We start from the raw sequence: 15000 nt of genomic DNA, 5'->3' as shown, positions 1-15000 counted from the left end.
TCTCTCTCTCTCTCTCTCTCTTACCCTCTCACCCCTTAATTCATGCAAAATCCCCTTAGAATTAGTAAAGGGAGTTATTAATGGAGGAGATCCCATCAAAACCTCCTTAAACTCCCCTTAATTTTTGACTTCTTACTTTGTAAGTTCATGAAAAATTCTAGGACACAGAAACTTTCCATTAATAACTCATTGATAACTCTGTAAACCTGCACAAAAGACATGAAAATTAGTAGAATAAATCCCTTACAAACCAGTGATACCAACCCTTACTTTTTTAAAGCTGTTATTTGTAATGGATAATTAATGTTTATGTAATGAGAAGTTAAGGACATTTAAGGGATAACATGAAGAGGTTTGGTTTTATAGTGACTCAAAACTATTTTCAACAATTTTGTAGCAATTGATAGTTCATTAATAATTGATAAGTAAGTAAAAGTTTATTTAGCACATTTCCCACAGGGAAACTCAGTCAGTCTGCTTCAGATAAAAGCAAAACTTCAACATTGGAAAAGAGTACAGATGCACAAATATACACAGAGAGACAGATATACATTCACACTGAAAAAAATGACTGATTAGTATTCTGATCTATTCTATTTTCCTCTCAAGTGTGTCATTTCTCATCCCAAGTAAGGGATTCTGGCCCCGCCCCCTTTCAGCCTAATGTTAAAGCTCCATATTCTCCAGAGTTTTATTTTGTGTCTTTCTGTCCATTCAGAGCTGTGTGTGTGGTGTCATGAACCAAAAACACTCTCAATCCATTTCTCCACGTTCATTTTCCAGCATCTCTCTGAGCCTTACCAAGAACAGGCCGTTTCTGTCGCCGTGTCTTTAAGGCTCATTAATATTAACGACCCTCCGTTCCGATCGGCTAACCGTTTCGAGAGCGAAACGTGAGACGCCGCGGCCCGGCGGCTACAGGTAGGGAAAACTCTCCGGTAATAAACGATGACGACCGCTCGACCGCTTTGAAAAAAACACTTTGTTAGTCTATTATTTCTTACAGAAATGATAATGAGCGAACCTTTGTGACGCCGCAAAGTTACGGAAGTCCAAACGGCTCGTTTAGAGGCTCGCTTTTCTAATATGGATTGTGTGGATTTAGTTTTGATACTTTCACCATGTTTAGATACACATCCAACTCCTTTATCATCACAGAGGAGAGGGAGTCCTGCTTTACATGATGTGGAGCTTTAAATGAATAGAGGAGTAAAATGATGTTAATGTCTTTAACTTCGTCCAACACTAAAAAAATCACTAGCTGCCAGAGGCTAGTCCAGGTAGCTAGCTAGTAGCTAACTAGCTAGTAAGCTAGCTAGATAACTTTCTGCTAAACTCAAGCAGCTGGTTGTTCCTGCTGATATCTGCTCAGTCTCTCTGGATTCACTTGTGTGTTGAAGTAACTCTAGTTTTATTTCTCTGCCATCTTCCAGGGGTTTCCCACCCTGCGTGTTCAACATGGCCGCCGTGTGAATCAGGTCAGTTGCCTTCTTCCGGACCAGCGGAGCGACTCGTCCCAAACAGATTCAGATCAGTGAACTCACATTATCGTCATGGAAACTCGGTTGTTCTGTTGTCCGACCTGAATAATTCATACAATCATTTATTCAACACAGGAAGTGATTTTTTTTTCTCGCTCAGATTCTGTCGGCCGCTAAAGCTTCTTCTTCTTCTTCTGCAGAATCGCAGAAACCGAATTCTCCATCATGCAGTAATTAAATGACAGTTTCAATTTATATTCTGAATGGATTTCATTAGATTGAACTGAAAGTGGAACAACACCATGTGACCTGTTCACGACCTGTCTGTCTGTCTGTCTTTCTTTATTATTTAAAGGGACATTACAGGAATAGTTGGAACAGATTTAATAGCTTGAGACTTGACTTGATGCATGAAGAGAAGACTTGAGACTTGACTTGGGTTCTGGTGACTTGGGACTTGACTCTGACTTGTACTTTGATGACTTGAAAAGGTTTCTAAAGTCTTGACTTGAGATCTTGTGTTTGTGTAAATGACTTAGATTGAAAGTGATGAGATTTGTTCCAGCGGACGACTGAATTTAAATTCTGTTTTCTGAATTTGTATGGAATGATTGAATTTATTGAAGTTGAAACTGATTATAGAAATCAAACTCATGATGCTCTTACCAAGTTTTTATCCTATTAAAACCATATTGCATTGAAAAGTCCTAGATATTTAGTTTTCTTTAAGATATTAAATTGATACTGGACTCTTGATTTGTTCTGACTTGACTTGCTGTTCTACATTTAGACTTGAGACTTGACATTAATGACATGGACTTGACTCGGATGATAAAGATCTGAACTGTGAATGTTATAAATGAGAGTGAAGTCAGGATGAAGTCTGCTGTCTTTGACTGACTTTGTTCAGGTCTCTGGAGGATTCACTCTGATCTATCAGCTCAGAACAGCAGATTTAAAGACTGGAGGGTTTTTACTTCAAATAGAAACCAGTTCAGCCTCAGAAACCCAGAGCTTCACCTTCATCACTTTATAGACATTAAACTGAAGGAAGGTTGATCATTAAGGGTTTCTGCTTTCTACTTAACTAAGCTCATAAAACATGTTGCATGTTAGAGTTTAAACTCCAACAGTATCTGCAGCAGTTAGACGACAACATTAAAATACTTCTGACAGGTTCATGCTTCAATAATTTAACTCTCTGACAGAATGACGACTTTTACTTTTCATACTTCAGTTCATTTTACTGCTAATACTTCTAGACTTTTACTGAAGGAAACTTTTGAATGCAGAACTTTTACTTTTAATGAAGTATTTTTCCATTGACACTTTTACTCAAGTAAAGGATTTGAACTTTTTCCACCTCTGCTGATCGCTGATATTTGGTGCTAATATTAATTTAGACATCTACATTTAGACTTGGGACTTGACTTGAGACTTGTGCCTCTTGACACTTGAGACTGACTTGGGACTCGAGCGAAGCTGACTTGGTCACACCTCTGCTCATTTGTAACAATTTGGAAATGCAAGATGCTGAAGTCAAGTGGGTTAAATACTTTCTGCTTATATGATTATACAAAAAAAACGTACTGTATTACTGCTATAATATTAATATATACAGCATACAACACATTATTATAGTACAGTACATTGTGACTGTACAGAAGAGTCTCACCTCCTCCATGACGTCAGCCAGTTTACTGAGAGTTTCCTCTGCAAGACCCTGGAAGGTAGGAACACTGGAGAGAGAGAGGGAGAGAGAGAGAGAGAGAGAGAGAGAGAGAGAGAGAAAGGGAGAGAGAGAGAGAGAGAGAGGGAGAGAGAGAGAGAGAGAGGGAGAGAGAGAGAGAGAGAGGGAGGGAGAGAGAGAGGGAGGGAGAGAGGGAGAGGGAGAGAGAGAGAGAGAGAGAGAGGGAGAGAGAGAGAGAAGGAGAGAGAGAGGGAGAGAGGGAGAGAGGGAGAGAGAGAGAGAGAGAGAGAGAGAGAGAGACAGCAGACAATCAGATATAGTTTGTTTTGCAGTGTATGATAATCTATTTCTATCCAACACTTGGATCATTAATGTAAATGAGATAACTCATTCTCTAAGACAGAGAGAGAGAGAGAGAGAGAGAGACAGAGAGAGAGAGAGAGAGCGCAATAATAATCAATTTAATTATTTCAGTTTGATGGAAATTAGTCATTAAGAAGAATAAAACTAACACCTGAAATGTATTAGCATCGTCAGCACAAATTGGATGAATGATTTAAACACATGCTATTTATTTTAGCTGTATTTACATAATCTATTTTTTTTGTCAGTAATTAAAATTCATAAACCTTGCAAATAGAGCAGAGTTTCTTCTGACAGAGTCGTAATGCAGCTAGCGGGCTGGTGTGTGATGATGTGAGGACATGTGATGCAGAGACAGAGACAGTTTGACTCTGCTGCCGAACACAAACTAACAGAAACTAACAGAAACTAACAGAAACTAACAGAAACTAACAGAAACTAACAGAAACTAACAGAAACTAACAGAAACTAACAGAAACTAACACAAACTAACACAAACTAGAACAAACTAACAGAAACTAACACAAACTAACAGAAACTAACACAAACTAACAGAAACTAACACAAACTAACAGAAACTAACACAAACTAACAGAAACTAACACAAACTAACAGAAACTAACACAAACTAACAGAAACTAACACAAACTAACAGAAACTAACACAAACTAACAGAAACTAACACAAACTAACACAAACTAGAACAAACTAACAGAAACTAACACAAACTAACACAAACTAGAACAAACTAACAGAAACTAACACAAACTAACACAAACTAACACAAACTAGAACAAACTAACAGAAACTAACAGAAACTAACACAAACTAACAGAAACTAACACAAACTAGAACAAACTAACAGAAACTAACACAAACTAACAGAAACTAACACAAACTAACACAAACTAACACAAACTAACACAAACTAACACAAACTAGAACAAACTAACAGAAACTAACAGAAACTAACAGAAACTAACAGAAACTAACACAAACTAACAGAAACTAACACAAACTAACAGAAACTAACACAAACTAACACAAACTAACACAAACTAACACAAACTAACACAAACTAGAACAAACTAACAGAAACTAACACAAACTAACACAAACTAACACAAACTAACAGAAACTAACAGAAACTAACACAAACTAACACAAACTAACACAAACTAACACAAACTAACACAAACTAACACAAACTAACACAAACTAGAACAAACTAACAGAAACTAACACAAACTAACAGAAACTAACAGAAACTAACAGAAACTAACACAAACTAGAACAAACTAACAGAAACTAACACAAACTAACACAAACTAACACAAACTAGAACAAACTAACAGAAACTAACACAAACTAACAGAAACTAACAGAAACTAACAGAAACTAACACAAACTAGAACAAACTAACAGAAACTAACACAAACTAACAGAAACTAACAGAAACTAACAGAAACTAACAGAAACTAACACAAACTAACACAAACTAGAACAAACTAACACAAACTAACACAAACTAACACAAACTAGAACAAACTAACACAAACTAACACAAACTAACAGAAACTAACACAAACTAACACAAACTAACACAAACTAACACAAACTAACAGAAACTAGAACAAACTAACACAAACTAACACAAACTAACAGAAACTAACACAAACTAACACAAACTAACACAAACTAACACAAACTAACAGAAACTAACACAAACTAACACAAACTAATGATGACATCACAAAATATCCAAGTCCAGGCTCTTGTGTGGATTCAAATAATAAAAAACTTTATTACCCGGCTATGTTGAATCCTCAATTCTGATTGGCCAATGAACGCATTCTGAGGTCGGCCATTTCTGAATAACAGACCGCTGTTTTACATCTCATCATCTTATCTCATCTCATCTCATCACATCACTCTGCAGCTGCTACAGAGAAGATCAAAAGTTGCATATTTTTATGTTGCCATGGTTTCCAGTCAAACTAACTGGCAGCTGTTGGAGCCAGTTCATCAGCTGCCAACCTGAGCGCTTTATTCAGAGAGCAGGAAGCTGTTGACGCTTGGTTAGAAGTGGAACAGTAAAGAAGAGAAAACAAAACAGAAGAAGAAAGTAAGGTTAAAAGGGACAAAGACGAAACTTAGATACAGATGCTGCAGAGCTGGTAGAAAGTAGCCAGAAGCTTGTCAGTTAACTCATTCTAAAATAAATTTAAATCAATATTTTGTGTCAAATGATTAATGGCTTTGGTAAGTATCTGTGTAATAAGCGGATAATGTGCAGCCAGCTGCTCATTATGGCTAAATTTGCCCAGAAGCTGAAAATTATCGTTAGATTATCCATAACTTTATTAGACGGGCTAGAACATTAAAAACAGCAGCTTCACATATCGACAATCTGCCTTCATCAGAGTGCTACAGTCTGTCCAATGAAGGTTTTTATTATTCAAATCCACACAGGTGCCTGGACTTGGATTTTTGCTTTTATCTTATTGTAATTTCCGTGTTTTGATGGGATTCCTGCACTGCTTTCTGTTCGATGAAGACAAGCAGCCATGTTGCTGCAGCAGGTTTGAGAAGTGAGGAAAGCAAATGTACTAAAAGTTACTTTTAATAAAGAGTAACTTTAGGTAACCAGCTACTTTTTAAGGGAAGTAGCAAAGTAAAATACCTAATGACTTTTTGAAGCAACCTTACCCAACACTGCTGATCAATGGTGTTTTGTCCATTGACCAGCATTGAAACAAAGATATTCAAGAGATAACATCCATTCTGTTGTTTTCCGTCTGCAGCCGGCCTGGATTGCTCCAAAACTAATTGTATAATGGTGTGAAACAAAGATATTCTGCAGACTGAGTCGATTTCCTCGTCCACAACAAAAATATTGAGATGGTCAATGCTTCCATTCATCAGCAGGCAGCCTGAAGACAAAGACATCCTGAAGACAGATACAGTATACTGATGCCTTCAGTGCTGCAGCCTGCAGCCATATTGTAAAGAAAGATCAATGACTTGCTGTTGAGTCGCATCCCAAGTGGCTCCACCTGAAAACAAAGATCTTCTACAGACTCTAGTCACGTATCGCTAACAACCAAAAGTTTCAGGCTATAAAATATTTCTGGTGTTTCACAGCTTTAAAACCTGAATAATAAAGACGCTCTGAAGAAGGACATTTAACCTTCTTAACATCTGACATTTGGTGGAAACTTTTTATCCAAAGCACCTCACAGTTTCATGAATGAACACGTTCAGTAGGTGAGCCTCTGACCCGGCTGTTAGTGCCTCGCTTTAGAAGATTTTCTGAATTTTATGTCACTTTCACACCTGATAGTCCACTTCCTTGGTTCGGACCAAATGCGACAATGATGTATTGCTTAGTTTTTTAAGTTGGTCCGGTTCGCTTTTACAAAGACAAATATCAAACGGTCCAGAACTTGTAAACAAAGCCATGCGGTTGGAAATGTCATTTGATTATTAGTCAGACAGTTGGCAGGTAAAAATACAACAAATGTTGATTTGGAGGCAGATCAGACTGTAGACGGCCGCACATATGACCGTCTGTTGAGAATGCAGGTATTAAATAATGGAATAACACCAAAACAGGATGTGAAGATGTTTTTCTAACCAATAAAATGCAGCGTAAACGGTACGCTCCCTGCGATTGGTTGGAATGGTGAATAATCCACAACGCATTGGACCCTGCCCACAGAGCTTCTGACCCCGCCCACAACACATCGGACCCCGCCCATAGAGCATCTGGCCCCACCCACAAAGCATGTGGACCCGCCCACAGAGCTTCTGACCACACCCACAAAACATCTGACCTCGCCCACACAGCCTCTAGTCCCGCCCACAGATACTCTGGCCCCGCCCACAATCTGCCAGAATAGTGACAAATCAATCAACGCAGTGAAAACACACAGCTGCTTTCCTCCTGTGATCCAACCCAAAGACAGAATAGAATAGAATAGAATAGAATAGAATAGAAAATAGAGATATTGTGAACTGACCTCTTGAGGAACTCCATGTATTCAGCGTGTTTAATGAGTCCGGTTCTCATCATGATGGTCTGGAAACACTGTCTGTCTATCGCCCACAGCTTCACATGGGTCAGAGCTGCAAACACATTAAATATTATATTATTATATTATAAATACATATATACTGTTTAACAGCTTCACATGGGTCAGAGTAGGAAACATACAGGAAATATTATATTATGAATATTATTACGAATTTTTCATGTCATTAAATTTACTGTTTAAACCATTTTCTGTCTGTGGCCTCGAGCTTCACATTGCTTTATTTTGGAAACCATATTTTAATAAACATAATACATAATACGTATTATTTACATGACAGAACTGTCTGTGGTTACAACTGGAAAATATATAAATTCAAATAAAATATCTTTAAATGAATTTAAATAAAATCCTATCAAACTCAAATTTCCAATTGTAACATTGGTCACAACTGGAAAATATAGTTATTCAAATAAAACAATATCTCCAAAATAAATGACATCTTATTAAAGTAATTAAAATAACTAAAAATATAATTTAGAAATTTGGAATTCAAAACAATAAAAATAAAACCTTATTAACTCTAAACCAGTCTACGTCTTCTCACTGCTTACAGCTGGAAACACAAAGTCTAATAAAATATAATATTAAAACAAATGACTTTATATTATATTATATAAACCGCTGTGTGTCTGGAGAGATATGAATCATTGGCTTATACAGAGAGTTATACAACTTTACATGAGTAACACAATACTCTATATGATATTTACTATATAAACCACTGTGTGTCAGTGGGTTAACTTGGTTACAGCTGAAACTGTTGAAAATAAAATATTAAAATAAAGAATAGAAGCACAGACAGCAGAAGAGAATATGAAACCTGAACCATGTGTGCTGAGTCAGTTTATTGATTGACTGAATTCTGAATTCTGTATCTGTTGATTGATGAAGTGAACTGACAGTCTGAGCTGATCATCCTGACTGTCTGACTGACTGACTGTCTGTCTGACTGTCTGACTGTCTGACTGTCTGACTGTCTGACTGGTTACTGACTGACTGACTGCCTGACTGGTTACTGACTAACTGACTGCCTGACTGACTGACTGACTGTCTGACTGACTGACTGCCTGACTGACTGACTGACTGACTGACTGACTGTCTGACTGACTGACTGACTGGTTACTGACTGACTGACTGCCTGACTGACTGACTGACTGACTGTCTGACTGACTGACTGGATGTAAACACACGACCTTGTTCAGAAGAACAATCCCATGATGCCGAGCGGCTCATCATCCTGCTATAGGAAGCTGCAGCAGCTCGTGAGCCTCGTCTGCTATTTAATCAATAATCCATGAGAGGATTTTAATGTGAAGGCTTTGCATTAGAGTCAAAAATAAATCTCTATAATTCACAATAAATCACTTAATCACGACTCAAGCAGATTATTGCTCTTATAAAATGGCCGGAGACTCACCTTTGAACGTAAATGTTCAATAAATCTTTGTTCTTTAATTGATTACAAGTAAACAGTTTATCTCCCATGAATGATGCAGGTAGCTGTTGGACCAATCAGCAACAAGAAGAATCCTCCCTCCAAGTTTTATCAAAATCAGAATCAGAACCAGAATCCTTTTATTGGCCAAGTATATTTGCACATACAAGGAATTTCGCTTAGTGGTTTGTTTGCTTGTTTACTTTGTTATAAGACAGAAAGAATAAAACACAATATGAACCAATAAAAACTATATAAAAAAAAACAGCATATATATATATATATATATATATATATATATATCCATCCAACCAATCAGGGTTTTTTTTTTGCCTGACTAGTAAGGAGATTTAAAACCTCTCCACCAAATTTGGTTTCTCTATAACTTAGTCTCTGAGGTACAGAGTGATTTAAGGCGGAAAAAGATGAAGAAGAAGAAGAAGAAGAAGAAGAAGAAGAAGAAGAAAAACAAAACAATAAACCAAAAATGAAATACAAAACAGAAGAAATGAGGTTTAGTTTCTGCAGCCTGGGATTCACTCTCAGTTTAGAGTGTAATGTTCCTTTAATCAATGCTGTTCTGAAGATAAGAGGCTTTGGATCTCATTAAGAAATGGCAGCGGTGTGTGTGTGTGTGCATGTGTGTGTGTGTGTGTGTGTGTGTGGGTGCATGTGTGTGTGTGCATACACACAGGTGTAGTCATGGTAACGGTACACATGGTTATTGTATGTGTGTAGGGTTATAAACCAATGACAACGAACCGCAGCTTCTTATTAACCAATCCAATTGACCACACACACACACACACACACACAGGTGAAGTCTGGTTGTGTTTGGCACTTCATTGTTCCAGTCTGTAGAGTTGTAAAGAACAGAATAATGAAGTGCCAAACACAATCAGACTTCACCTGCCAGAACACATCCTTGAATGTCTGAATATTAAATAAAATCATTCAATCAGAAGCTGCAGAAACACATTTATCTTTAAAGGATAATAAATACTGACAGGAAACTGAATATTACCTCCATTTTCTGGGGAAACACTGAGTATTTTTGTATTTTTGGGCATGAAAGTGATCAGATTTAGAGATAATCTATATCGGCTATCAATCCAACAACATCACACAGCCGAACCTCATTAATTATCTTCTCTAGCCAACTGTCACTATTTTACCTCCAGTAAATCTGTCAACATGTCAGCCAGCAGCCTGTGTGTGTGTGTGTGTGTGTGTGTGTGTTGCATGCTGAGGTAAAAGTAAACACAGTAGAAGCTCTAGAATGTTGATTTTTTAAAATCATCTACCTTGTGAATGTGTTTGTGTTTCTCTGTTCTGCTGTTAGATAAAGTTTATTAGAATCAGCTTTGTCTTCGTCTTCCCTTGTTAACAGTAGAATCTCTGGCCTCATCCCAGCTCGTTAGGCATAATTATCTCTATTATCTTTAATAATTATCTTCTAGTTATTTACCCATGAAGAGTAGAATCTGCAGCCTTCCTAAAGCTTGGTAACAGTAGACTCTCTCAGCTCGTTAAAGCCTGGGACACGTTAAAAGATTTTTCCAATCATAAACGACAGTGGAAAGATTGAGCAGCGCACATTTAACAACTGAAATTTGCAGATTTCCAGCCTCTTGTGACGCTCACACAACAACCTCTGTCTTTGAGGAGGACAAATCAAAAGGACAGACCGTATACAAAAGACTGAGAATAAGCGGCTGCAGTTCTCTCGTGAGAAAGTGATTTTCATGGTTCACCTGCACTCGCGATAATGTATTTTTCTGTGATATTTTGATACTAAAACAAAGATCCGGCCCATACGGCTCGCAGCAACTGTGGTTTGAGCTGCAATTTGCATGGAAGCAAGACTGAGAACACATTCAGGTTTCTATTTCTTTCCCTCATCAGCCATCGCACACGTTGGATCTTGTGTTTACACTTACATATTTTTTCCCTCTTGCTTCGTCTGTTGCAATCTCCATTTTCATTGGCTATTGAAAATTGCCGTTAAGATTTGAGTCTTTGACGAGCGCAATCTAATCGTGACGTTGCCGATCATAGGAGAGAGATTTGAGTCTTTCACTTCCACACACACAACAATTACAGCTGCGACTAAACAACGCGACCCTGGACTACCCTGGACTACCTAGGACTACCTGAACTACCCTGGACTACCTGGGCTACCCTGAACTACCCTGGACTACCTGGACTACCCTGGACTACCTGAACTACCCTGGATGACCTGAACTATCCTGGACTACCTGGACTACCCTGGACTACCTGTACTACCCCTGGAGTACCTGGACTACCCTGAACTACCCTGGACTACCTGGAGCGATGGTCGAAGAAGTTGGTCCCCGGGCGCCGCACTGCAGGCTGCCCACCGCTCCTGGCCTGCCCAAGGAGGAGGACGAGCCAGGATGGGATAAAAGCGGAGAATAAATTTCACGGCGCCATTTCAGCATGTGTGTGTGTGCCGCCGCCGAACACGTGTGTGCATGCGGTGTGGTTGTTTGTGACGAAAATAAAGACGGGTTTGTCCGTCCCCTGTTTGAGTACGCTGGACTACCTGCACTACCCTGGACTACCTGAACTACCCTAAACTACCCTGGACTACCTGAACTAACCTGAACTACCCTGGACTACCTGGACTACCCTGGACTACCCTGGACTACCTGAACTAACCTGAACTACCCTGGACTACCTGGACTACCCTGGACTACCCTGGACTACCTGAACTACCCTGGACTACCCTGGACTACCTGAACTACCCTGAACTACCTGAACTCCCCTGGACTACCCTGGACTACCTGAACTACCCCGGACTACCTGAACTACCCTGGACTACCCCGGACTACCTGAACTACCATGGACTACCCTGGACTACCTGAACTACCCTGAACTACCTGGGCTACCGCCGACTCTGCCCGATCTCAAATTGTTGCCAAATCGGGCTTCAAAAATGTGTAATGTGTCCCAGCCTTAACAGTAGACTCTCTCAGCTCGTTAAAAGTAGAATCTCTCTCCTTTACTGTTAGCAGTGTCATTCCACCTGTAATATCAAACATTCGAGGCAGGGTCCAATTAAAAAAGGAATCACAGCTCCCTACTCTTCTTCTGTGGGCGAAAACAACAGTTTCATTAGGGTTAGGGTTACGGTTCTGGTCCTCCAAGAGGAACAGGAGGGAAAACAACAATAAAAAGAGACATAAAGAAGAAACAGAGGAGAGGAGTGGAGAGGAGAGGAGAGGAGAGGAGAGGAGAGGAAAAGGAGAGGGACACTGCCACAGAAAACACACTTTCAATCACCGGAGCTGAAAATAAAAAAGTTATGTGATGTCAAAGAGTCTGCAACTTATTACAGATAAAAGAAGAGGTTTTTTTTATTTAACCATCTAATCTTTTTGGTAGAGTAATATGTTTAAAAAGTTTGACACAGACACAGAAATAAACTTTCTGTTAAATTTTCCATAACTCTGCTTTTTGCAGAAATTATAATTTAAAACCAACTTGTTCCAGACAGCTGCAGATCTTGGCATAAAATACATTTATAAGAATGTATGAAAGCTTTTGTGTAGTTTCTCCATCTATTTCACCTTTACTTCCTTCTTTCCTTTCTTCCACTCTTCCCTCCGACTTTCAATGTTAAAGATGTTTTAAAAAGAAGTCATGAACTTCACTGAAGAACTAAGGAAAAGACTTCAGCAGGTTCCAAATGACCCTGACTCTATCACTATATTATTCTTCATTACAGATTTAATCTTTCTTCAAATTTATCTTCAATTCAGTGACTTCAGTTCTGCATTTGTTGTTACAAAGATGCAGTAATTGTAAATTGTCAACTGGACTTCTTTAATGCATTAACGTTTGCTAAATAATTAGGTTTAAAAAGTGCGGTGGATCAATCTGTAAAAGTCTCTGGAAACTCCCCTCCACAACACACACACACACACACACACACACACACACTGGTCTAGTGAAACCAACGGCCATGAAGCATCTAATCAATCAAGCTGCATCTTATCCATATTCAAGGCTGATTGACCGGACAGTTCGCTCTCATGAAATGTCATGAAATAAGCTCGATGTCTTAAAATGCAAATAAAAAAGTGTTAGAAATGTGTTTCCAGCAGAAAGGATCGGCTGGAGACAGGACAGGAACCAGGAAGTAGTTTGATGGTGGACAGTCAGGGTGTGGAGGTCGGGGGTCGGGGCTCAGAGGTCGGAGGTCGGGCTCGGGGGGCGGATGGTTCAACTCCTAACTCATGACAACAAGTTTTCATTTACTGAACTGTGAGTAAAACCTGAAGCTAACCTGAAGCTAACTGTTTCAGCTGCTAAACTGAAGCGTTAGCTAACCTTTTCATGAGACCAACAGGTGGAAATGTCCAGTCCAGGTCCTGCTGCTGGACCAGAATCCTTTACTGGAGGAGGAACCTGGTCTGAACTGGATTCCTGTCAGAGTTCAGGCTCATTTCACTAAATGTTATGAGACAGAACAGATGAAGTCGATCAGTCACCAGAGGAAAATATTCAGGTTGATCAATAACTGTTGATTCGTCAAGTTGACTCTTTCTGTCTAAAATAAACTGTGTTAAGTGGAGAGAAAAGGAATTGAGGAATTATAAATACAAAAATAAAACCCCACCCAGTGAATAGAGTACAGCGCTCTATTAGTGGTTCCACAGTTTGACTGCAGAAGAAGGATCAGGAAGGTTTTAGTGCTAAATAGAAAGACGACTTCAGTCAAACAACCACCAATATAGACAAATATCAATTATATTTTCAGAAAAAAATGTATTGCCCTTTTTATCTTCTTTTTAGCCGGACCGTTACAGGAGGTCATTCCTGCCCACAATAGTCATCTACAGTGACCCCTCTGTGCCGGGACAGGAGACTCCTCCTCTGAATGCACATTTTGTATTTAAAGTGTACATTAATAAGAATATAATATAATGTCTTACAGTTAAATATTCTAAAGCAGGAGTGAAAGGCCCAGGTCAGGGATTTCCTCCTACTCCTCTTCCCTCACATATATAATAGTAGTTATAGTTATAGTAGCTTTTGTATATATATATATATATATATATATATATATATATATATATATTTGTAATTCCATGTTCTGACTTTTACCTACCTCATTGTGTGTGTTTTTATAAGTTATGTGTGTTTTTTGTCATTTATGTAAATTGCTGCTGCAACACTGGAATTTCCCTTCGGGGATAAATAAAGTACTCTATCTATCTATCTATCTATCTATCTATCTATCTATCTATCTATCTATCTATCTATCTATCTATCTATCCATCTATCTATCTATCTATCTTCTTAAAAGGCCCTATTCTCATAACTTACATGAGTTTGATAGTATTTACTATGATATATGCTGTTGGCACATAATCCTTTCATTTCTTTAATAAACATCAGCATCAGTCTGACAGTCAGATGAGACGAACAGAGGAAACAGAGGAAGAGAACGAGCCTGAAGGGTCACAACATAAAATAAATGACTGTTTTCTATAAAGAGCAGCAGCTATTAGTTCCAGTTATTTTGAAATGTCAGTGTGTGTGTGTGTGTGTGTGTGTGTGAGTGTGTGTGTGTGTGTGTGTGAGAGAGAGAGATCGTTAAGCATAAAGACTACAACCTATTAGTTTGTTCTGTTTGAAATGTCACTATCTGTGTGTGTGTGTGTGTGTGATCATTAAACATAAAGATTATTAGAGTTCTTGTAGAGACGTGTGTGTGTGTGTGTGTGTGTGTGTGTGTGTGTGTGTGTGTGTGTGTGTAATTAAGCATAATTATCTCAGTGCTGACTGTTCTCCTAAATTAGATTAATGGAACTGAACTGCTTCTCTCTCTCTCTCTCTCTCTCTCTCTCTCTCTCTCTATTCAAATGAGCTTTATATGCCTTAAATATTTCAGTATGTGTTATA

The 15000-nt window shown here is 38.6% G+C and overlaps 1 protein-coding gene across 1 annotated transcript in view; it reads right to left on the bottom strand.

Moving 5' to 3' along the window:
• Window positions 1–15000, bottom strand: part of prkg1b (protein kinase cGMP-dependent 1b) — a 133622-nt gene that overhangs the window by 31973 nt on the left and 86649 nt on the right. The window contains 1 exon segment of the mRNA XM_078290850.1: window positions 3157–3220. Coding sequence (XP_078146976.1) covers window positions 3157–3220 — 64 coding nt within the window.

The sequence above is a fragment of the Centroberyx gerrardi genome, chromosome 20, assembly GCF_048128805.1.
Source record: "Centroberyx gerrardi isolate f3 chromosome 20, fCenGer3.hap1.cur.20231027, whole genome shotgun sequence".
Taxonomy (NCBI): domain Eukaryota; kingdom Metazoa; phylum Chordata; class Actinopteri; order Beryciformes; family Berycidae; genus Centroberyx; species Centroberyx gerrardi.
Note: the sequence above shows the minus strand (reverse complement) of the source record. Positions and strands in the feature narration are given on the sequence as shown.